The sequence below is a fragment of the Populus euphratica genome, unplaced genomic scaffold (genome assembly GCF_000495115.2).
Source record: "Populus euphratica unplaced genomic scaffold, PopEup_1.0 scaffold389.1, whole genome shotgun sequence".
Classification (NCBI taxonomy): domain Eukaryota; kingdom Viridiplantae; phylum Streptophyta; class Magnoliopsida; order Malpighiales; family Salicaceae; genus Populus; species Populus euphratica.
Window position 1 is genome coordinate 178,719 of NW_011500152.1, and position 24,156 is coordinate 202,874.

Here is a 24,156-nt window from a genome sequence, read left to right on the forward strand (position 1 = left end):
TAATATTTTTTAGTATTTTTTATGTATTAATACAAAAAATAATAAAAAATATATTTAAATATATTGTTAAATAACAAAATACTTTAAAAAATATCATACATCACCATCTCAGACTTCCCTAAATGTCTAATGTTTAAATAATCCCTTTTGAGTTTTTTTTTTTTTTGTCTATTTCATGTTCTTTTTCTATTTATCCACTTTTTTTATTTTATTTTAAGAAATAGAAAAGATAAAAAAAATAGATAGATATCATGAAAAAATAATATTTTAAAAAAAGATAGATATCATGAAAAAATAATATTTTAAAAAAACATTAATATTAAATTAAATAGTATCAACAATTAGTTAAGAGACTAACTAACTGGTTTTTAAAAATGAGAAATATTATTTAATTTTTTTTACATAACTAAGATATTAATTTATGATTTACTCTATACAAGTAAAAAAAAAAAATAAAGAGTGAGGATGATTTGTGAAATTTACAAGGGCTTTTATATGTTTGAACTGAGTTCACTTGTTTTATTAAGATTGTGTAGTAGAGATTTATCCTTATATGTCTTAAATAGTTCAAATATTCAACAAAGAAAATATACATTTCAACTATATAATATGATGTCTATATCCTATTTTTAAGCTTTTCTAAATCTTAATTCTCTGATGTGATTCTATTTGAGAGTTCCCAGTTACAATTATAAGAGTAAACTTGCAAAAAAAAAAAAAACTCAATATTTACCGCACCAAATGATTAATCAGGACATATCTCATAAGTCGACCCTTTTTATAGATTTTTATAAATAAAAATCATCTTAAAAACAAAATGGGTTTGAAGACACGTCAAATCAAGAGAACTTGAGTTTAGCAGTTAGCTAAGCTCAAAATAGTATGAGTCTGACAAACATGTCACATACAGAGAACTTGAATTTGACAATCAATAAGCCTAAAATGATATGAGTCTAGCAAACCTACCAGACTCAAAACACTTGGGCTTAGCAGTCAACCATACCCAAGATGGCATGAGTCTAACCAATATGTCAGATCCAAAAAACTTGAACTTAGCAATTAGTCAAGTTCAAGATAATATGAGTTTGGCGAGCATACATGACCTAAATAACTTAGGCATAATAATTAGTCAAGCCTAAGGTGGCATGGACCTCACATAAATGCCAGACCAAAAAAAAAAACTTGGACTTGGCAATCAGCCAAGTTCAAAATGGCATGATTTTAGCAATCATACTAGACCAAGACCAATTGAGCTTGACAATTAGCCACACCCAAGGTCTGACAACCATGTTAAACTCAAAGCACTTAAGCTAGATAGTTAATCATGCTCAAGGCAATATGAATCTGACAAATATGTCAAACTTGAAATATTTGGATTTAACCATTATTAAATTCTCACATTATATGGTTGATCTTATATTATCCCCTAAAATAAAAGTATCGAAAGCATGACAAATTGTCATGTCTTTTTATCTAGAATAATCATCCATATTAATGCAATTATTTTCCTATGCTAATAAGTGTATTCAAGGTTTCTTAATAAACCTATCATATTTATTGTCTCATTAATTATATGTAAAAGATATATATATCTCCCATTAATGTCACTGAAAGAAAAGGGCTTTTTAGTCCTTCTTTTCTCTGAAAACGACAAGATTCATGGGGTATAAATGCCTTCTAATTATCCAGGTAAGGGCTCAGAACTTTTATCTTTTAAAATAAATTAATAGATTTTAGATCATTAACTAACTTAAAACTTAAGAAAAAAATATCTTTATTCCTTGAATTTAAGGCTCTTTTAATTTATTTATTGTATTTCTTATAAATTTATTGACTTTATCATCAAAGGGTCTTTAACCCCCCGATTAAAACTGTTTTTGCAATACTCAAGCTTAAGAATTCATTAGTCTAGAAGAAGAAATATAACTATTAAAACAAATTGATTAACCATTATCTCAAACACTAAACAACTTATTATTTATATATCTTGAATTTTAAGACATTATCAACATCCTCTTTCTAGCTCTAAATAGCATATATATGAAGTTAGTATATGTAAAATCAAGTGTAGTATTGCTATTTAAAATTTCAAGGGTGAAGTTTTAAGTATTTTGCCAGTACTCAGGATCACTCATTATAACTCAAGTATTGACCATCACTTTGGTTTTAGGTGCTACATACCTATCAATCTCACATATTTCTCAACTTTTTTATTAGAAGTAACAAGGGGACAAAAGGATGTAGCCTCATAGTTTATTTGATTACTGACTTTAAATAATTTAGTTACTGAATGTCTACTTCTATAATTATTTTATTCTCTTTGAAGGCTTGTCTTTTCTCAGCCTGTGCTTTCTTTAAGACCGTAGGGTTTTTCATTATTTTTATCATTGCTCATTCTACTATTGTTTGATGAATTAATAGTTTCATAAAAAAAACATATCCCTACTAAAAATTAAAAAAAATAAGAATTTATATTCCATCAAAAAAACATATCCCTAATAAAAATTAAAAAAAAATAAGAATTTATATTTGAACTAATATTGGACTTAATTTGTATTGATATTAGATATAAGATAGTTTTTTACTATTATTTAAGGTAGATAAGATAAAAATAGTGGAAACAGAGGAAACATATCTTCGTCTATCATGTCTTGAAACAATAAAAATTCACTAAAGAACCTTCATAGTGACATAAATCTTTGTTTCTTCAATTGAATATTTTTTTATTCTTTTGTATTTGTCACTTCTATCCTATAATAATAACCAAACACGACGTAGGTAACAATTAACAATTACCCTTCATAAAGCTTAGTTGTAATGGAAAGTTTGTAGAAAAAAAGTAAATACTATAAGCACTTACCCAAAAGACAACTTTAATATGATTATTTTTAATAGGGCATTTCAAGGTTTCACTCCTTTGAAATCTTAAAAGAACATCAACCAAATCCTCCTCCATTATTTCAATGTTTCCCTCAACTTTTCCTTGTGCTCATTAATGATACAACCCACGATCGTGTTTATCTATTTAAGTACTTTTTTTAGTTTAGATTTTATCTTATTGGCTAGAAAAAACTATAGTGAAAGATATAAGTCTACCATATTGAAACCTCATGTCAAATAAGATCCTTCCTTGGTGAGTGATATCATTGCATCTTGGTATTTTCATTAGTTCCCCAATACTGTTTTACAAGTTATTACACTTGTTAAAAAGAAAATATTTTCATTAAAATCTATCAATCTTCTTGTGAATGCCTAAATGGACTTAATGAGTTTTGAAACCTCGTCATGTTGAATAACGGAGAATTATCTTAGGAATTAAGAGTTCCATTATACAATTTTTCCTTATTTACCTCAAGTAATCACCTTATAGAAAGAAGGCAATATCTTTTATCCCAAATTTTAAAATTTAAAAGGCAAGTCTTTCTAGCCTCTAAGCAAGGATAATATCATTAGTCTTCGACACCTCTCTAACCATCTTTGACGATGATATTACAATTACAAAACTTTCACTTAGTTAAAGATGCATCAAAGGCCCATGTTTAGTAACTTTAGTTAGATCTTTAAAGGCATGGTGTAGTAGTGTTGAACTTGTTAAGTTGTGAAGTTTTCTATGAAAGGCAACTTCATAAGAAACTTTACTTTAAATCCCACTTTTAGATTTTATGCAATCCATCTAAACAAGAAACAAAAAAGAATGAGGAAGGCACATAAAAAACTGTGGCCTCCATGGTTACAGAGAGGAATCAAGTCATATCAGGCAATATTAAACTTGTCCAAGTGTAATATTTTTATACAAGAAAGAAATTTGGATAGAAACAATATCTACTGAAGAAGAAGAAAAATGACAAGACCCTCATAGTCAATCGAAAAGATTTCAATCAATTTAAAAAGATAATTGCAAATAATGGACCTCATTTTTTAATATTATCTTGTTTGTGAAATGAACTTGTTTTCCATTTCACGTGTTCATAATGGATTGTATGGTAATTCAAAAAAAGATTTACTCAATAATTATTTCAATGTGAACCCAGATGCATAGCCACATAACCACTTTTCCTTAATGATCTATCCTTAATGGCTTAATGTCATCCAACCTGACTCGAGCTGGTACCTAATGAACTAAGTTTTGTAATATAGATCATGTATCTAGTTGTATTTAATAATTTTGTTTATTAGAATCAAATTTTCATTTGATCAATTAATAATAGAAATAGACACATATAAAACAATAAAAAAAACAAATATTATTCAAGGTTGCTCATATTAGAAAAAATGTTATCAATTTATGTGAAAAACCAAATAAAAACTAAATGTTATTTAACCGAAGACAAAGTTAAAAAGTTGAAAGATGAATATAAATGTAGATATTTAATATTGGGTTATAATTTTGATTGTATCTAATGGCTTTATTTCTTGGAGTTAATGTTTTATTTAACAAAACAATCAAAAACAAAAGACACATAGGAAAACGATTGCATAAAATTAAAGAAAAACATTGATGTGCTTTCACGGAGAAGGAATGTCTTCTAATATATATATATATATATATATATATATATATATTGAAATCTTATTTGTAAATTAAGTAAAAATTAATCATATTATATTAAAAAAAATCATAAGAAATTGTTAGAAAATTATCAAAATTGAAAACATAGCCATTAAAAAAATCAATAAAAAACCTACATCAAAGGATGAAAATTAAAGAAGAAGAATAAAATGAAAAAAAATCATGACACACATGTCTGTCTTGGGTGGCTCAACACTCTTTAACTTAGAAAAAACTCAGCTATATCAACCTTTAAGCTTGGATCTTTGTGTCTGGACGTGCTTTAATTTTTTTTCTTCAAGATGCAATAGATTGTTATCCGCCTCTTATTAAAAAAAAAAGAGTAACGTATCACTTAGTGGACCAATTTTAGGTGACCAAAGACTAAAAACTCAGACCATGAGTTTTTTTTTGCTTAAAAATAAATTCAAAATATCTAAAAAAACACCTTACCTACATTAATAAATCCATCCATAACCTCAAACAACCCAAAAATAGTTCTAATATCTAAAATCAACTTGAAATAATAAAATTTTAGAGTTCAAATCTATCATAAAAAATAATAAGAAAGACATATATAACCCAAGTGGAATTTTTCTCATTAAATATCAAAATTAATCATTTTAATTTTGACCACTTCAATAAAATTTTGTACAACAATTAAAATTTTAAAATATCAAGAGTTAAAAATATATTAATTTAAAATAAAAAGAATGAAAGTAAATTTTTCACTTGAATTTTAAAAATGCCACCCATTATATTCGGCATTTTTAATTTAGTACTATTTATTTGACTTTTTCCTTTTTAACAGTTTAAATTAGAGCATATTTAAAATTACAAGTAAAGGTTGCTTTTAAAAAAAATCACTTGCATCAAATTAATATTTTATTTATTTATTTATAACATTAAAATATTAAAATAATTTAAAAACTCAAAAAAACTAATTTTTTTTAAATATAATTAAACCATGATTATTTATTTATAACATTAAAATATTAAAGTAATTTAAAAACTCAAAAAAACTAAATTTTTTTAAATATAATTAAACCATAAAAACAAACATAACCTTAAATTTCTATGAATTTACTCCGCAAAATAGAAATTATAATATAATAGTTTTTTCAGACCAAGTAGACCCCACCTTGGAAAAGGCGTGGGTAAAAAACCACACAGCACACATTTTTTTCTCTGACCGGCACCTTAATTTTCTCGCGAAACAAACAGACCAGTCATAGTTGCTAGTATTGCAAATATATAGCAATAAAACCTCAGAACTGATAGTAGACCTCACTTACAACACTCACATATTATTCCAAGCTGTTTTTCTTACATGCATGGCAAGGACTATCCAGATTTTACCAAACTATACAACGCCCACAATTTTAAAATCATCATCAGAACAATCTTTATCCAAAATCCTCAAGAAAATGCAAAAAATCTGAAAAAGTCTAGATTTTGACACCAACCCATTTGTGTTATCTCAATTTTGATTCTAACCCATTATTTCCCATTCGTAAATTATCCTTACATGTCTGATTTTCATTCATAATTTTGGATGTTCAACCTTTTTTGAGGTGTGCACTGTTAGGGTTTTTCTGGGTCTATCAATACCAGGTTTTTGGTTGGTCTGTCTTATTTGTTTTATATACCAAAACATATACAGGTACTCGTGAGCTTTCTCGATTACAGAAACAAATGGGTCGTTCTCGAGGGAATTTTCACTCTAATGATGAAGACCCTACTCAGAGGTTTGTGTTTTTTGAAGTTGTTTGCTTTCTTGGTTTCTGATTCAGTTTTTAGATTGTTTTATTTTCTGTTTTTGTTGGTGTTACTTTTGCGTGCTTTGTAATGTTAATCAGTAAGATGGAAAATGGAAATGAATTTGAAGTGTCATTTGATAGAATTTAGTAATGTAGAATTCGTCTCTGCATAATTGAAGGTGGTTAATGTAGATGGTCTCTTATTACTTTTGTTTATGTGATTACTGAGTATCAATTTTGGCTATATGAGTATAGTATATCTTGATGGCATTGCAGATCAAGAAGGAAGAAGAATGCGGCAAGTGGAGATAATTCCGAATCTTTATTGGCTGGTAATTTTTCATCCTTGTGGGAAATTAAAAATGATAAATTTTTTAGATTTGAAATTTCACAGCAATTTTTTTCATGATTACCTGTAACACAGTATAATGGAGCATCATCTTACAGCATTGTTTCATCTAAAGCATTGATTACTTAATGAGCAGTTCGTAGAATACAAAACACAAGTTCGAGTCCTATTCTGAACATGAAATCTATGAGTGTCTTGTAGTTGTTCTCTAATAGGGTTTTAAAAACTGTAATTGTCAGAGGCTTATAGATAGTTAAGGTGGTACTGATTACAGAATAATATTTCAAAGACGTCACGAAAATTGATGCTGCTGTTATTACTCAAATTCTTTGTTCTTCTAAGTACCATCATGCATATGATCTCTATGCATCCTAAGGATGATTGATTTTGTTTTCCTCCTCATCTTGATGACCTTTTTCTTTGTTTTCTTCTTTACTTTTTAATGTGCCCAGGCCAAGGAAGTGGTGATGGGAAAAAGGCATTATACCATTGCAATTATTGCAATAAAGATATAACAGGGAAGACCCGTATCAAATGCGCTATGTGCCCTGATTTTGACCTATGCTTAGAGTGCTTCTCTGTAGGAGCTGAGGTTACACCTCATAAAAGCAATCACCCTTACAGGGTTATGGTCAGTGCTTCTCCACTTGCCAACTTGTTATTTTGCATGCTTCTGTTCATTGTTCCTTTTTAATCTGGAATTGAGCTTGTCCCTGTATCAGCACGGGAACCTTACTGGTTTGTTTGATGAGATATTGAGGAAATTTTGGCTTTCCTGTTGCATCTCTATTTAGTATTTAATAACTGTACTATACTTGAACTGTTCTTTCTCATGTTAGCAAATGCTCACTTATTTATTGCATTTGTTTCTTCATGGTTTAATTAGTTGGAATACCTATAAGTCTCAATTCTTATGTGGGCATAATGTTCAATCTATAACATTAGAAAGCTGGCAAGATGATTTTTTATGTATTTTCATTTCTACAGGATAATTTATCTTTCCCGCTTATTTGCCCTGACTGGAATGCAGATGAAGAAATACTGCTTCTAGAGGTGTTTGGTTTAACTTTCTTTTTTAGTTTGTAATTTTAGTGCTCATTGCAAGGTAATTCTGATATGCTGTTGATCTTTAGGGAATTGAAATGTATGGATTGGGGAACTGGGCAGAAATTGCTGAGCACGTGGGAACAAAGAGTAAAGACACATGTATTGACCACTATAATGGTGTTTACATGCAATCCCAGTACTTCCCTCTCCCGGTAAGATATAGAAAAACTCTTCTCTTTTCAAGCTGTTTCTGAGTTAAGTAGAAGAAGATAAAATTGAACATTTTTCTTCTTTTCAGGACATGTCGCTTGTTGTTGGGAAAAATAGAAAGGAACTTCTTGCTATGGCCAAGGGATATAGTGAGGACAAAAAAGGTTTGTGTTAATGCTTACCATTATATATCTCTACCAATAGTTGTTTTCGTATTTTTCTTCTACTTCTGCTTCCTAGGTGGAACTTTATTTTAGTTTGTTCTTTGGTGTGAAGCTAATATTTTGATCCCCAGTACTGGTTAGAATTTTTCCTTGTACCTGCGGTTCCTGATATACATTGTGCAGGGTGCTCTAGTGTGCCTTAGTTTCAACTTGTTGTTTCCTAGCATAAAAGCAACGGATTTTCTGCTGAAGTAGGAAGCAAAACCTACTTCAGTGGTGAACAAGCCACTCGTGGTCATTTTGTGTTACTTACTGTTGATATACAAATTCTTGAACTATGACCTTTTGAAAAGAAATTTTGATCACAAATCATGTATGATTTATAGGTGCTGCCATGCTTGGGGATCTTACTTTGAAGGAAGAATCTCCATTTTCTCCTTCAAGAGTGAAGTACGGTTTCCATTCTTTTCTCTTAATAATTTATATCTGATCACCTATTAAACATGCCTCTACCAATTTCCTTGATTAACTTAGAGTCGAAGAAATGCATAAAGGAGGTTCCTCTGGCCGATTATCAACATTAAATTCAGGTGAGTTTGAATAATATCTCAAATAACTAGATGTTTCATGAAGATGAATTGAAATAATGTCATTTCCGCAACGAATGAATCCTTGTTTTTTGAACCTTCAGAGGTAGAATCTGCTGGCCGTCCTACTACCACAAACTCTGCAGCAACAGCTGCTAATAAGAAGGCATCTAGCATTGCTCGGGTTAAAGATGGACCTAATGTTGTTAAAGTGGAAGGTTTGATACATGACTTTTCTTATCAAAATTGCTTCTAGTAGGTGATTGTTGTTGCTGTTGTCATTGTCCTCTAGATGCTTGATTGTTTTGAAAATAATCTCTTTCATCTGATATAATTGAAATTGATGTGATTTGGATGTTGTTGCTCATTGAAATTTGTTGCTTCCCTGCTTCTAATTTGTAGGATAGTACTATGTTATTGTCTGCTTACTCGATATGTGAACAATTCTATGGAGGATCAGTTAGTCATCATGGTTTTTGTTGGTGGCAGATCCTCAGGTGGACCGAAATGCTAAAGGGAAGAAACCGAATTCCTCTGGGAGTGAGGGTCCATCTTTAATGGAGTTGAGCGGTTATAACCCCAAGAGGCAGGAATTTGATCCTGAATATGATAATGATGCTGAGCATTTGCTAGCTGAGATGGAATTTAAAGATACTGACACTGAGGAAGAGCGGGAGCTGAAATTGCGAGTGCTGCATATATATTCAAAGCGGTAGGTAGTAAATGAATTGGCTATGTTTGTTAGTCTGAACGAACTTTGCTACATCATGCTTGTTCCCATGGGAGGATTAGGGAGCTATACCTTTAGGCATTAAGGTGAAAGGTGCATAAACTGAAGGGGAATGAAAATAAAATCACAGAGCAAACATATTTGACCTACAATTCTACTGCTGAATTTTTGTTTTGAATGTTAAAAGATATACTGCCAAGTTGCTTGCTTATACCAAATGTATCTGTCATTCTGTTTAATTTCATCTCACAATTATTTAGCCTTGCTGGATGTTGACAGGCTCGACGAGAGAAAGCGCAGAAAAGATTTCATACTAGAAAGAAATCTGCTGCAACCAAGTCCTTTTGAAAAGGACTTGACTCCAGAAGAGAGGGCATTATGTCGGCGTTATGACCCTTTCATGCGTTTTCATTCCAAGGAAGAGCATGAGGAATTGCTTCAGGTTGTTGTTGAAGAGCATCGGATGCTTAAAAGGATCGAAGAGCTGAAGGTTTTTGATTTATTCTGAAAATGCACCTTCATATTACTTGATTCACTTTATCCCTTGAAATAAATAATACTGGCTGCTATGTCCTGTATAAACAGGATTTGGCAGGCACTGATTTGAACAGAAAAATTGCCACTCACACTGAAGAACATGTACTTCTGTATGTGAATGATATGCTTAATGGTAACTCATGTTGCTGTAACTATGCAGGAAGCTCAACTAGCTGGTTGCCGCACAGCAGCTGAGGCGGACAGATACCTTGAGCAGAAGAGGAAAAAAGAAGCCGAGGAAAATTCCAGTAGACTGAAAGACAATGCTCTGGTTGGTCCTAGCAATCATGGTGCTTCCAATGCATTTATTCCTTCAGAGTCTGTTAGGAAGGATTCAAGTACTAGACCTGTAGGACAGGGCTCTGCTAGCTATGCCAATGGTTTGGACACAACAGGCTTTTATGAAACGCAGCTACTATCTGAAACTGTAAGTATGAAATCCCTGGTTGGTAGCTTCTCTTCATCAACATTTGTAAACAATGCCCGATCTGGTTCTTTGTTGTGCACCAACAACAAACATCTTATTGCTGAGCATTCATCATTCCTTAAGTTAAATGGAAAAAGAATTGTCCAACGATGTCATGCACTGCCCTTGAGGCTTCATTGTGAATTCCCAAGTATAATGTCTTTGGGATTGCCATTGAGGTTGCTAACTTTAATGCGCCGGCAGGAAAAAGGACTATGCCGTGAGATTCACTTACCTCCTCCTGTTTACCTCAAGATGCAAGAGGTCATGACCAAAGAGATCTTCAGCGGTAACATCACTAAGAAATCAGATGCTCACCCCTTGTTCAAGATTGAAGCAAGCAAAGTTGATGGGGTGTATGATATGCTTGTGAAGAAGGGGATTGCTCAACCTTGATGCTCATTAATGCTTGTCCTCAATTTTCTTTAATTATGTTGTGGACATTTTCTTTTAAAGAAATAAAAATAGGCTTTACCTTAGCCTTTCTAAACTTGCATCAATTTCGCCAGTGCACATGTACCAAGTAGACTAGCGTACCAATTCATGGAATTCATACCATCCTGGAAGGCAAAACCATACCCCCTTCATGCTTAATTCCATGATAGTCATTTGCTAACTTGCTCTATCAATTCCATAAAAATATTGATTCCCCCAGTTATGTGTAAAGATTTCATTTCAAAAGTTTTACAGCACATCATGGTCAAAGAGCCAAAATGGAGAGTAAGATTTTCTTGAAAATGGAGGAAATAAATAGACTACGAATGTTACTACGTTATCATCATGTTCTCACTTGCCAAACCGACAAAATTAGCTCTGCATCACATAAAATGAAAGATTAAACAAGCACACGAACAAATCAACATTAGGGCATTTTTTCACATCCAAGCAGTGCTGAGAAGGTTATGGAGCAACCAATTAGGCCTATCCAAGCATTCTCTCGTTCAACCTAGGCTAGAGAGCTAACTGGACAGGAAAATCTGGGATGGGTTTTTGGGTATCATAAACAAAATGAAGCGAATGCCTAGACAAAAACGTATGAAGAAAGGCAGTTGAAAAAACAACTACATTTCTATTTCTTTTCCAAACAAAAACAACCTTGTAACCTTTACAGCTAAACCTTATAAACTACACAGTAAAACATAAGCCTATTTGACTTAAATGCAGTTCATAAAGTTGCAAACACACTGTTTGACTTAAATGCAGTTCATAAAGTTGCACATAATATAAGCCTACACGACACAAAAGAGCAATTCTCAAGTTGCACATGCATCACCAGCATTCCCAGCATGGTGCAAACCGACACTTAAAGCTATCTTAAGATTCAACTGAAACCAACTCATAAACTATCCTATGATTGAACTGAGCTACTGCCTAGCTTGACTTGATTCCATCAAAGTTGTAAACCCAACGTCTTATGACACTAAGTTGATTTCAGTAAAAGTTGGTACTCATATTACTATATACCTGCCAACTCGCTAGAAGTTGGAGATGACTTGCAGTTCATCTGACTCTTGTAGCTGTGACAACCCTCTCTCTATCTTTATACACAGGAAGCCATCTAACCCACCTTCACAGTTAAAACTTCACTCTAGCTATGTCATCTATTAATGGAACTTGGGTGATTGTTTATAAAGTTTTTGCTGCTTCACTTATCTTGTTAACAGATTTAAGATCTTCGTCCAAGAGAAACTGTGTTATTGCCAGAGCTATCTTCACCACCATTGTCAACATAAGCAGCGGTAGCAACATTGTTTGCTTTCTCCTCATGATGAAAATCACCACCAACATCATCATCAACAACAGCTCCATGTGTTTTTAGTTCATCCTTCTCATTTACACCATGCCTCTGTCTCGAATAGACCTCCTTAACATTTTTGAGATCACCAGACACAACTGAACCAGGTAAGGGTTCATCTTCTTCAATAGATTCAAGTCTGGAAGTTTTGACAAATTTGTGCTCCAGTGATGCAGCAGTATCACACTCTCGTGCCTCAAGCTTAACGATAGAAAATGCATCTGCAGATAGATGATGGAGTATATCAGGCTTTGCCATTACATCAACCCATCTGTTATCAACCCAATCTCGGGAACTTCTCACATTCTTCCTTGGGACAGTCAGGAACTTGCCTTCACCTAATAGCATCATTAACCATGGTTACTAACAAACATAATTAAAATAGAAATGCATGAGCGAGTGCATCTCATGCCAGATGATGAATATGATTAAAAAATAAGAAAGACATGTATCTAATATTGCCATACAGTACCATACCAGGGAGGTAAACTAGCAGGCAATCACTCCCAGAAATGTCAACTCCTGATACAACACCCTCCCACCATCCATCACTCCACCATGCATCAACTGGGGCTCCAACCTCAAAAATACAGTCAGTAGAATGATTTTGAGGATGTGGCCGGATTGTCTTGCGACCTAAACATCTCATGCCAAGTTTATCAGGAGCAGCCACTCTGGAAGCAGGGACCCATTCCTATGACACAATAAAAATTCCAAAAATTAAGTCTATTAAAGGTTAGCTTCAAAGAGAATGAAAAATGTTAAGATTTTTCTGACCAAGTAATGCACTCCCATATGACAATACTAAAGACTCAAAATATTTTTTGATGATCACTCCGAGGCATGGGTCTAATAGAAAGTTCTGATAATTTGGGGAGGGGCATTCAAATTTCAAACATACAACCTCTTCTTTCGAGGAAGAGGTGTAGAATTAGGCAATGCGATGATCCTACCAAATGTTTTCGCCTGCCACCGCCAAAATTTACTGATTGTCAGTATCAAATAGGAGATACAAGAGAATTTGCATACCTCTAGATTTCCAGATCCCTCCACATACTGGACATCTTCATATTGAACTTTCAGATGCTTCTGAGAGGACTGCAACACCTTACATCTAAACCAGCAGCCTCGAATCCCACTATCTTGGCAGAGCATCTCTATCTTTTCATTCACTTTGAAAGAAGCAGAACATTTGGACTGGGGTATAACAAACTCAACTCCCATGGAAACCTTTGATAACCGTAGCTTCAGTTTCGGGTATCCTGATTTACATTTTGCTGTCTGGTTTCCACATGCCCAATTTCTGAGACCTGATCCACTCTCAAGTCTGTCTTGCTCCTTGGATGTTCTACGTCTCTTGCTACCTACACTGGTAGGGTTATCATGGGTCAATTCTTCCTCGTCTTCCTTGTACAGATTATCATACCTAACCTTTTTCTTAGGGACAATAGATCCATCCAAAGTAGAGAGGATTGCTTGATTAGAGTATCCATGCAATTTAGTAAGAGCAAATGGCTTGATCTTGTTGTTTTTAAACTGCCTAAAGCACATGTGGACACCGGATGTTGATGTATGTGAAACACCAGCCATACATTTATCATAATGTCGGGGCGTCAAGACTGTTGCTGGGCAATCAATATACTCTGCACTGATCACTTGGACATTAGGTGTGATGAAAACTTCTTGGGGGTGTGGATTCAGTTGAGGAATTACACCCCTGACTTCCTGGTTATGGTGAAACCACCGCACCTTTACCTTCTTCTGCCCCTTTTTGTCTTCATACATATCTTCCAGGTATCCAAGGTAGCGGCCTTGTTCTTCAGCCATTATAAATACGAAGGAATGGACCTGACCATCAAATTTTGTTTAAAAAATGTCACTACCACTACCACTAATAATAATAATAATTTATGAGGACAAATGTGCAGAAGGATGAAGAAAAGTAACACCACTCAACAAAGATAAGTTTGCAACTAGAAAAAGAAATAACCAGCCAATGGGTTAACACTTACAGTTATGGTAGTCCCATTTCGGAAAAAGGCTGGGTAGTGCTTGAGTTCTTTAGCACATATCCATGCCGCACCAAACCACTTAATGTGTGAATTCTGAACCTTCAATTTGCTTCGAGCCTGAATTCAAAGCGACAGAGTCAACAACTACAAAGAATGTTAAAAAATCTAAAAACTATGCATAACAACTACAATAAGTGGATACCATCCGAACTGGCAAATAGGTTTTCGAAGCATTGAATCCAGTCACTGGTACTCCAAAAGATCCTGAACCTTGAGCTGAGCCATTTATCTGTGCATCTGCCATAAGAGATTTTAGCATTTCTCATAAATTTCCGATCCAACAGTTGAAAGTGAACACCACCACTGAGAAAATTTATAAAACTCTTCGAGCCCTTTGAAATTAAAAGAATTAGATATATGCAAGAAAATGCACCAAGAGGACCATATGTAGATGGAGAGCTTAAAAGTGAGAATGATAATTAGTGCTCTGGACATCAAACCTAGTAAACAAAACACAGGCATGAATTAAGCAAACTCGAGGACCAGAGAATTATATCCTTCAATCCAGAAAAATGCATTATTTTACAAATATCATATACATTGTGTGAGGGGCTGCCTATGCTTATGTGATTTCCATGTATTTGCCTTTACCCATTTCTTGGATACACACAATTACTAGACGAAGCAACACAGAATCACACACTCATGCCCATAATTATGGCATCTAATTTTTCTTATAACATCTCATCATTAACTCAAGGATGTATATGTGCATTCAGTGAAAAAAACATAATTACAGGAAAATAAAAAATCTTAACATAAGCTATCATGAATACTTCTGAAGCATAAAACATTAATTTCACCCGATAAGCCTTCCATTAGTTTTTGAATTCACCCTGATGTGAAATCAATTGAGACCGAGAGGAGAAAGAAAAAGAAAAGGATGCCTGATGTGATGGAGAATGGGATTATAAGAAGAGCTTATGAAAACAAACACATGAAGACACGAGAAAGACAGCCTCTGCATATATGGAAAGATGCTCTGTTATAATTCAGCTTTCCATAACAAAAAGGTAATAAGATGCCAGTTTCCTTGTCATGCCAAATACGTTAAATTCGTAAGACTGGAAGTTGGGTGCTGGAAATCTAAGTTTCATAACATAACTAATTTTAAATTGAATGTTTCAGGTTCCATAAGTCATTGGTCGCTAACCATATGAATGTAATTATATTGAAAGTCTCATAAAGTAGTGGAGTACTGTTTTTATGAGAGTAACCCATTAGCTTCATGACAAATCAAGCTATTTTGTTTTTTTGACTGTGCGAGTGAGTTCACACACACACAAAGCTATATGTCTTAGCACACGTGTAACACAATCCAGAAAAAAAAAATTGGATGCGTAATTAAAAGAAGGGCATGATATCCACCCTGGTGTGAAGGCAGAGAATGGACATTTATGGCCTAGGATATTGGCTACACCAATGGATAAACTAAGGACATGGTTCCTATGCTCCAGTAGGGTATAAAATGCAAAATTGGTTTACATCACAGGGTACTTCCAAATGACTAACAAAAATCTCAACATAATTAGTTTTCCAACTTGAGAAATTGAGTTGCAATATGTGCAATTTAAATCTCCAAATATGGCAATGCTTGACCAACTCCGACAAAATAGATAAGGCTAGGACATAATCCAATGACTTAACACAGATGTAACGATGAAATTCAAATCATGCCGGTGTCATTAGTAAAGCAGAACATTAGATGCAGTCTATTCCCAAAGCGATACTCGACCCTCAAAACTAGATTGGCAAGGCAATGCTTTTAATGTAATTACAAATACAACTACAAAGTAAGAACTGTAATCCCTCGATATCATTCCATGTAAACCTACAAAATCATAACCAATAACCAGTAACACAGAGTACGTACTTGAAACATGTAGAGGGGATCCTTCATTTGACACCATTGATGTCAACCAGTCCACAACTTCTCGCCGGGCTCTCCATTTCGTAGATGCATTGATGGACTCATTGGACCCATAGGCTTCCAAAAACTCGTCAGAAACTACATATGTCATGTGCCTTATACTCCTCTCAGTCCCTATAACAGCAAGAACTAAACCCCCAAATGTATCCTTCAAGTGATAATGAACCACACGGCTACCACGTTCATGGCATATAATGTGCTCCTCCCAAGCCACAAAAACATCATTACTAACAGACATAATGACCACAAGTAGCCTCCAAAAGAGCTCAAAATCTCAACTTCATGGTTTCTATCAACATTTTGACCTGAAATTCACCATCTCAAGCGATAAATCTTTGATACTAACCAAACAAACACGGTTCAAAAAACCCTAATGGCCACCCAAAAAACTTAAAAAACCAGTTAAAGACAATAAACATAAACACAAAATAATCCAAACCCATTTGAGAAAAAACTCACCTTTGCTTAAAAATCTCCCACAAGACACAAACTTTATCCAAACTATCCTCTCTATCAAGCACACAAGCAGCAGCCAGCAAATGGGTTGCAAGCAAAACAGCTTAAAAGAGACTAAAAGGAGAAGATTTGAGTTTTAAATCCTAAACCCAAGTCAAAAAACAAAGAGGGCCGGTCTCGCTCAGCTTGAGAAGTTACAAAGAGCTTAGGGTCAGGGGCACCAATGCAGCCAAAAAAGGAAGTTATGAGTTCAAGATTGCTTTGCAAAGATTTATTTTTTTTAAAAAAAAAGGGGTAAAAAAAGGAGACTTAAGAGTGCAAACAAAATTGATGAAAAAATAAAAGAAGAAGAGACAATGTAATATGTTGTTGAGAAAAAAAAAAAAAAAGTCAACACTTCTTATTCAAACCCGAGGAAATCCCCTTTAAAAAATGAATTATAATTTAATCCCTGTTGTTTAATAATTTTATAATTTAGTCCTTTTATTTTGAAAATTATAAGTTAATTCATTTTCCAAAGTTGGCTCTTAATTTGTTTTTTTTAATAATTTAACCCTTTTTAAATGCATTTTAAATTGATTAGTAGAAACAATTAAATTATCATGAAAAACAATGCAATGACTGTGTAAGAAAATATAAAGATATAGAGATTTAATATTGAGCTTCCAAAACCAAAGGGATAAATAATAATTCACATTTTTATATATATAAAAAGTATTTTAGACCTTCAAATTCCCTTATTGGTTTTGATTGCTAGAATTAATTAAGATATGCCCTTCCCTTTAGCTAGGCTGGGAGAGATGGGGGAGGAATTCAGATTTTGGTAATGTTATTAGCTACCGATGATTTACACGATGAGCTTGAATTGTAATGATTTTTTTTTAAATAATATATTTAACTTTAAAAAAAAAAGTTAAAGAGATTTGACAAAGTGATAGGATTATGAATTAACTTCTCAAGTCGATAAATTAATTAACTTTAATTTAACTTAAAAATATACAATTAAAGTTAGAAAATAAATTAGTTAAGTTTTGGATCAATTCAACTAGACTTGGTTAACTATTAGTAACGTTGAAGAAACATTCATCAATAATCTAATATAGTTAACATTAGAAAGCTTGCACGTGTTCAGCTGCGGGTCGGATGAATGTTTTAAAATCATAAAAAAAAATACTTAAACATTGAAAGTATATTTTAAAAAAATAATAAATCAATTTTGTAAAAACAATTTGAAAAATATAGCAACACTCGATCCTCAAAAATCAAAACATGAAATTAAGAAAAAGAGACTAGCACACTCAAGTGATGAAATTAAAAAAAATCAAAATCAAAACTATGTATTTAATAATAAAATTAAAAACAACGAAAAATTTGATAAAAAGATAAAGAATAAAAATTAAAAATCAAATCATTAAAGGTTAAAATCTTAAATATTAAATTAAATGACAAAATTAAAAATTCTTAAAGCCACAACTTTGCACAAATAATAAAAAACAAAGAGAGTGAAGAAAACAATTTGAAAAAAAAATCAAAATTAAAATACATTATTTTAAAATTATGCTTGATTCCACAAGCTAACTCGCAACCTAGAAAACCTGGAGTTTAGAACAACTCATTTTTCAAAAGAAATTAAAACAAAGCATAAAAATTATTTAATGCTTGTATTTAATTTAAAAATAAAAATTCTCATAAAAAAACTAAATTGGACAAAGGTAGAAAAAAAGAACTTTAGGTTACATGTGTTTTTTTTTAAATGAATGAGAAATGTCTTAGGAAGTGGGGGGGGAAAAACTAAGAGAATATCTAGAGATTAAACTAAAAAAAGAGCTAAAAAAGAAAAAAACCAATCAAATTTGAGTGAATTTTCTAAACTCAAGTCAATTTCTTAAAGCTACAAATTGTTAAATTCTACACATAAGCTTAGCTAAAAATCTCAATATAAAAAAAAAATTAATGTTGAATGGTAAAATAAATTAATTTAATTAAAAATATATTTTTAAGAAAGCAAGATTAAACAAAAGGTACAAAAACAACTAAGACAATATCAAATTGATTTAATGTGATAAAATAAATTATTTTAATCTAATTTTTAAAAATTCATTTTAAAACAGGTAGGCTCAATAAAGAAAAAAAACTCAAGGCAACCTGTGTTACTTTAAAAAAGTTAGAAAAGTCACGTCAAAAGTGAAAAAATACTAGATGATAAAACAAAAAAAATATTAAAAAAGAAATGAAAAAAATCAATCAAACTTGGACAAATCTCCTAACCTTGAATTAATATTTCAAACTCGTAACATGTTAAACTCTAGACTAGTGCTCACTCAAGAAGGTTAATACCTAACAAATTTAATACTGAAAGATGAAATTGTAAATTAAAATCAAACTAAAAAAAATTAAGTTTAAAAATTTGACAAGGAAAAAAACCTAAAGAGAATGAAAATAAATAAATAAAATAACTATATAAATCATTTTAAATAAAAAAAAATAGAAATTAAAAAAAAAGGACCAAATTAAACACATGAAAAAATCTACAAGAGATGAAAATGAAAACAAATTTAATTTTATAAATTATTTCAAATAAAAAAATATTAATTAAAAAATTAGGGATGAAATCTAAAGAAAAATAAATAACTGAAGGGTTGCATTGAATTTTATAAGGATTAAATTTTAAAGATAAAAAAATTGATTGGAAATGAAATTAAAAATAATTATTTATTTTATAAATTATTTTAAATAAAAAATAATAATTAAAAATAATTAACAAGGACCGGATCTGAAGACAAAACTAATTAAAGGGTTGCATTGAATTTTTCTTATGAAGATCACGCTTTCCTAAGATAAGAGAAAAAATAAATAAAAAATAATTGTTAACAACAAATCAAAAATAAAGATGAAACACAAGTTGCATGGCCAGGTAGGAATCACTAATAGGATTTCACCACCGTCTTGGAAGCCATCATTTAGGCACGCAACTTGGCCGCACATGCTGCCACAAATTTTCTGGAGCCCCAAGCGTCTCCAATTTAATAATTTAAATAATATTATATAACTAGTAAAAGACATAATAACCCCTCCTTTAATTCAATAATTACTCAAAAAACTAAAAGGAAAATATATAAATAGCATTGCACACCCATTTCTTTCTTTTTTTTTGTGATGAGTTCGTGAATTCACTACAATCAAATCTAGAACACCAAGAACACCCCCAAGTGATAGTTATAATTATTTTGTTTTTTTGGGAAAAAAAAGTCATTACATTATACAAATAAATTTATGTTAAGATTAATCTAACCCAATAAACTCAACAATGGCACTTGAATCCTTATAAAAATACAAATATATCCTCAAAAGCAACATTTTAAGTTTCGTGAAGAAAGGCTTAGACATTATAGCACTGCTTCCAGTCCCCAATTCTATGACTCTGAGATAACAGTGAAAACCGAATGAGTTTTTTTTTTTTTTTCGAACTAATTAATGGCATGATACACAGTCCCTTTCTTTAATTGACAAATACATGATAGGTGCTCTAGGTGTGTAAAAATGTTAGCATCCGCATTGAATTTGGACCCCTACATTCTAGCCACAAGAGATTGCAGTGGATAAGGTGTATTCATAAATAAATACAGCCACACACTAGAATTCCAATGCTGCATTACTGTAGAGCTCTCAAGTCTTCCATGGCTGCATAGCAGTACTGTCTAAAGTTCAAGAAAAAATCAGGAAAATGAAGACTATGAGATCCAAATTTCACCTCCTGGGATGCACCAATCTCACCCACCCAACTTCAAATTCTCCCGCTTTCATTCCAATCAGAGCCAAACCCCATCTTCAGCATCCCACGTATCCATCCGTAATACTTGCAAAAACAGCTGCAGGTACATCAAGAAAAACTTCAGCATGTCCTACGAGAAATTATGCTGCAACAAAGCACATAGACAAGTCAGCAGCATTGCTTGAATTCACACCTATAAAACAAGAAGTCCCAAAAAATGAGCATTCAAGGTTTCTTGTTCTGGGAGCTGTGTCTGTAGGAATTGTGTGGTTTCTGATGGCCGCGGATGATCAGAAGGCATTGGCTTTAGGCCCTGAAGGGCCTCTAATGGAAGAGTTTTGGGAGAATGTGAGGAGGTATGCACTTTATGCTTTAACTGTAAGCACAGGTGCTCTTTACACAATCTTCGAACCTATAGGGGAATTGCTCAAGAACCCCATTACTGCAGTGCTCATTCTTCTTATCTTTGGAGGCAGTTTCTATGTTCTTTCTCAAGTGCTTTCTGTCATGCTTGGTGTCTCTGAATTTGATTATGATTATTCATACTAGATTGACAGGTTTTCCTTTCTGTTGAATTGTACGAAGATGAGAAAATCTTTCTGACTTCTAGAGATTTTTCATATTGCAGTGTTCACCTTACCTTTTAGTCAAAAACCTCATCTTCTGATGCAAACACATTTTTATCCACTCTCCTTCATCAAAGATTATAGCACCGCTCCAATTTATCGTTATTGCTTCTTTCATGACACAATCGGACACAATAATAATATTGAAAAGAAGGCTAATACCACACAGTAAAACAAAATTAGGTAACATATTCCACACTCTACACATTGATTTAACAACAGGCAACAGAAGAGACGGATAATGGGTACAGAAAACTGTTAGCATACTGGAAGGAGAGGGTTTCTCCAGGGCCAAGAGGTTCTCCATCATTAACAAGGCAATCGTCGTAGTAAATTCGTCGAAACACACTAGGATTTATCAGTCTGGCTGAGCTGAACCATCCACAACTGACATGAATGTTAGAAATACTACAACCGGAGACACAAACATTCAGTATTTGAACCGTGTATGAAGGTATGCCATTTGGAAGAGGAGCTGTTGAGCCCTGAACTATATCAATGTCATCTTTTGAACAAGCTGTGCCTCTGCGGTTCCTATTCCCAGCATCTGTTTAAGATCACAAATTGCAGGAGACTTGTCACTTGAGTTTTGTCTAGTTCATTAAGATGTTATTGCTCGGCTCAGTAAAGCCACATGATAGACCAAATTTAACAGTGAAGGCTTTGGAATGATGCTGGGCTTCCATGAATGAGCCTGCCCTGTCTAAAGACACCATTTTTTTGAGGATTTGAGAGGCCTCAAGCCTAAGCCTAGTTGGGGGCTTGAAAACCAGTGGCTCCTTTTTCTTTCTTTTTCTGAACCGAGGAAACTCAACAATTTAATGCCTTGACTTGTTAGATTTTCAAATAAGTCAAGGTAACTTATCCCTAGATTTTAAACTATTTCATTGTAATTAAAGGGCACAGTAGTCCCTGACCGTAAAAACGAAAAAAGGAAGGTAGGCATGGGAATTGAAACACACCTTTTGTTCTCACAAGAGAACGGAAAACTCTAACACTCCATGGTGAAAAAGAATAAAAGAAACAGGAAAAGAAAGGGAAAATCTCCTATGGTTATTTAAGCTTACGCGAGGCAGCGGGCTGAAAATCTATGATTTGAAGCATGATATCAAATTGAAATGATTTGTTATTGGCCTGATCAAATCTGAATAATACAGTCAAATTTAAGTATATCAAAACCATTAACTTTTTTTTTTAAAAAAAAGTTAATATTGTTTTGATTAAAAAAATACTGATTAGTGACTTATAAGCCTACCAAACAACCTGGGTCAGACCCGAGTTTTTTATTGAGTCAAATTATGACTGGAGCTGGATTTTATAACTATAACAACAATCCAGTCATGCTTTCATGACTCTCTTGTAAATTTATTGAGTAGCTTGCTGCTATATAATTAATTGTAGGCTAGTAAATGTATTGAGCCAGGTTTATACTTTTATCACAAATGTGCTCAGAATATCCCACCAAAAAAATGATGAATGGTCTAACTCTTTGGATTAGAACAGAACAGCAAAAAAAATTGCAGAGTAGAAAATCAGGATTGGGACATAGAGGAGGAGACATTTTACCAGGTAACTGCAGTAGCTTCCTGGCAAAATTGGTGTTGTTTTCCTTGTGGAAGACTGGTTTTTTAGAGCCAGTTTCACTAACAGCTTGCAAATGAAACAACTCAGTCACTGCATTGCCAAGAAAATGTTGCACAATTCAAAATCTAGAAGTATATAACAAAAAGTGAAAATTAATTTCACTAAAACATTAAGATATTAAGGGTAGTAATGAATTAAAAATGTTATTCTTTTTTCCCTTTTATCGATCTCTATAATTTTGACACAGGACATGCTCTTATAAGACAACAGAAGTGGAACAACAAAAGACTAGCAAGGCTTCTTAAATCGTAGTTGTTAAACCTGGTCTAAAAACAAACCCAAAAAAAGATTTGAGTTATTGGATTATTACGTTAATTTAAATTAATTATTTTTATTAAAATAGTGTGCCTTCTTTCTTTTTTAAAAACAAAAAATCTGTGTGTTTACATGACTGGGTTTGGACCGGATTTATAAAAGACTTGCCAGGCTGCTTGCATGCATGATGCTATGGTAGATATCTTCTGTAAACTTAAAAAAAAAAAAAAAAAAAGCATTCTGGCTATAATGAAGTAATTGTGCGAATGAAACTACCTGCATGCCCAGAAGTTTCATGATACCTTTTCCCAATTGTGTCTGACGTAACATGCACGAGCTCTAAATTCTTTTAGGCTTAACATCACTATTTGACAAATATGTGTAAATCTATATATAGACATGGAAGAGGGAAAAGAAGCTGGTATTACCAGAGAACACAGCAAGCAAAGAACTAATAATGGTAGCCACTGTGAGCATGCAAGATCTTCCTGGCCTGATCAGATCACCACCTCTCATTTTGAGCTCTCCTTCCATATATGCTGAGACGACCAAGAGCCTGCATATTCATATATATAAAATTAAATGAAAGCCCATAGAAGAAATCTATATGGGGAATTAGATATACGTCGTATGGCTTGAACTACATAAGATCAGAAGAAGAAATTAAGGTCCTGCATGGATAAGTAACATCACCCTTAAGGAAGATCAAGATCGAATTGTTAGCTTAAAAACTCAGACAAAATGGAGTGTTGAGCTGGGTTCAGGATCGACGTTTTGGTACTAAATAAAGCAAGAAATTAATACGTGAGAGAGCTAGCTAGCCTAGAGCACGCAGTGAGTTTATGATGTGAACTGACGTGTCTGAGCCTGAAGGACACACAGCATTACTCATTTACAGCCATGGTAGAGTGGGATGGACAGGACGTGAATCTAAGGGAGTTGAACCAAATTTATAACACACCAGCATTTACACGGAGTCCAAAATCAATCCGAAGATACCTCACTAGCTGTATAAAAACAATGGCTTTCTACTCGAATCATGCATTAAAAACGATTTGTTTATATTTCATTATATTAATTATATGAACGTGAACCCAGTCCTTACGCGGTGTCCTTCATAAGAGAGACCTTGAGTTAGCACAAAATTTCTTAGAATGTCTCCATTAACTAAACTCTTAATCGTCTGTATAAAATTGGGAGAAGCAGG

General features: G+C 33.0%; 4 protein-coding genes across 5 annotated transcripts; 2 read left to right on the forward strand and 2 right to left on the reverse strand.

Moving 5' to 3' along the window:
- The first annotated feature begins 5,726 nt into the window (after positions 1-5,726).
- LOC105110990 (transcriptional adapter ADA2b) lies at positions 5,727-11,051 on the forward strand. Of its 2 annotated transcripts, XM_011006214.1 has the most exons (14): positions 5,727-6,123; positions 6,213-6,297; positions 6,586-6,641; positions 7,111-7,289; positions 7,646-7,711; positions 7,792-7,917; positions 8,004-8,079; positions 8,466-8,529; positions 8,614-8,669; positions 8,771-8,884; positions 9,156-9,378; positions 9,676-9,886; positions 10,094-10,360; positions 10,604-11,051. In XM_011006214.1, the coding sequence occupies exons 2-14, from the start codon at positions 6,245-6,247 to the stop codon at positions 10,793-10,795; spliced, it is 1,683 nt and encodes a 560-aa protein (XP_011004516.1). In that variant the 5' UTR covers positions 5,727-6,123; positions 6,213-6,244; the 3' UTR covers positions 10,796-11,051. The 2 variants fall into 2 exon arrangements, with proteins under 2 accessions (XP_011004516.1, XP_011004515.1); XM_011006213.1 differs by having other exon boundaries at positions 5,727-6,297.
- A 382-nt stretch (positions 11,052-11,433) lies between these two features.
- LOC105110992 (uncharacterized) lies at positions 11,434-16,959 on the reverse strand. Its single transcript, XM_011006215.1, has 8 exons — positions 16,656-16,959; positions 16,140-16,501; positions 14,409-14,503; positions 14,207-14,323; positions 13,224-14,042; positions 12,672-12,888; positions 11,620-12,532; positions 11,434-11,587 (listed from the first exon to the last, which is right to left on the reverse strand). The coding sequence occupies exons 2-7, from the start codon at positions 16,432-16,434 to the stop codon at positions 12,066-12,068; spliced, it is 2,010 nt and encodes a 669-aa protein (XP_011004517.1). The 5' UTR covers positions 16,435-16,501; positions 16,656-16,959; the 3' UTR covers positions 11,434-11,587; positions 11,620-12,065.
- A 3,302-nt stretch (positions 16,960-20,261) lies between these two features.
- On the forward strand, positions 20,262-21,078 carry LOC105110994 (uncharacterized). The gene has a single exon (XM_011006217.1). The coding sequence runs from the start codon at positions 20,377-20,379 to the stop codon at positions 20,971-20,973; it is 597 nt and encodes a 198-aa protein (XP_011004519.1). The 5' UTR covers positions 20,262-20,376; the 3' UTR covers positions 20,974-21,078.
- On the reverse strand, positions 20,998-23,751 carry LOC105110993 (uncharacterized). Its single transcript, XM_011006216.1, has 4 exons — positions 23,643-23,751; positions 23,378-23,505; positions 22,617-22,724; positions 20,998-21,597 (listed from the first exon to the last, which is right to left on the reverse strand). The coding sequence occupies exons 2-4, from the start codon at positions 23,481-23,483 to the stop codon at positions 21,263-21,265; spliced, it is 549 nt and encodes a 182-aa protein (XP_011004518.1). The 5' UTR covers positions 23,484-23,505; positions 23,643-23,751; the 3' UTR covers positions 20,998-21,262.
- Between the last annotated feature and the right edge of the window lie 405 nt (positions 23,752-24,156).

What these genes read in the sequence shown, in the direction of transcription:
- LOC105110990 (XM_011006213.1), top strand. Translation starts at nt 6,245, where the DNA reads ATGGGTCGTTCTCGAGGGAATTTTCACTCTAATGATGAAGACCCTACT. An exon ending in TTCCGAATCTTTATTGGCTG is followed by an intron (nt 6,642 to 7,110) that starts GTAATTTTTCAT and finishes TAATGTGCCCAG; the next exon opens with GCCAAGGAAGTGGTGATGGG. An exon ending in AAGAAATACTGCTTCTAGAG is followed by an intron (nt 7,712 to 7,791) that starts GTGTTTGGTTTA and finishes GTTGATCTTTAG; the next exon opens with GGAATTGAAATGTATGGATT.
- LOC105110992 (XM_011006215.1), bottom strand. Translation starts at nt 16,434, where the DNA reads ATGTCTGTTAGTAATGATGTTTTTGTGGCTTGGGAGGAGCACATTATA. An exon ending in GAAATGGGACTACCATAACT is followed by an intron (nt 14,043 to 14,206) that starts GTAAGTGTTAAC and finishes TTTGATGGTCAG; the next exon opens with GTCCATTCCTTCGTATTTAT. An exon ending in AGGGATCTGGAAATCTAGAG is followed by an intron (nt 12,889 to 13,223) that starts GTATGCAAATTC and finishes ATTGTGTCATAG; the next exon opens with GAATGGGTCCCTGCTTCCAG.
- LOC105110994 (XM_011006217.1), top strand. Translation starts at nt 20,377, where the DNA reads ATGAAGACTATGAGATCCAAATTTCACCTCCTGGGATGCACCAATCTC.
- LOC105110993 (XM_011006216.1), bottom strand. Translation starts at nt 23,483, where the DNA reads ATGGAAGGAGAGCTCAAAATGAGAGGTGGTGATCTGATCAGGCCAGGA. An exon ending in TTTGCTTGCTGTGTTCTCTG is followed by an intron (nt 22,725 to 23,377) that starts GTAATACCAGCT and finishes TTGGCAATGCAG; the next exon opens with TGACTGAGTTGTTTCATTTG. An exon ending in GAAGCTACTGCAGTTACCTG is followed by an intron (nt 21,598 to 22,616) that starts GTAAAATGTCTC and finishes GATCTTAAACAG; the next exon opens with ATGCTGGGAATAGGAACCGC.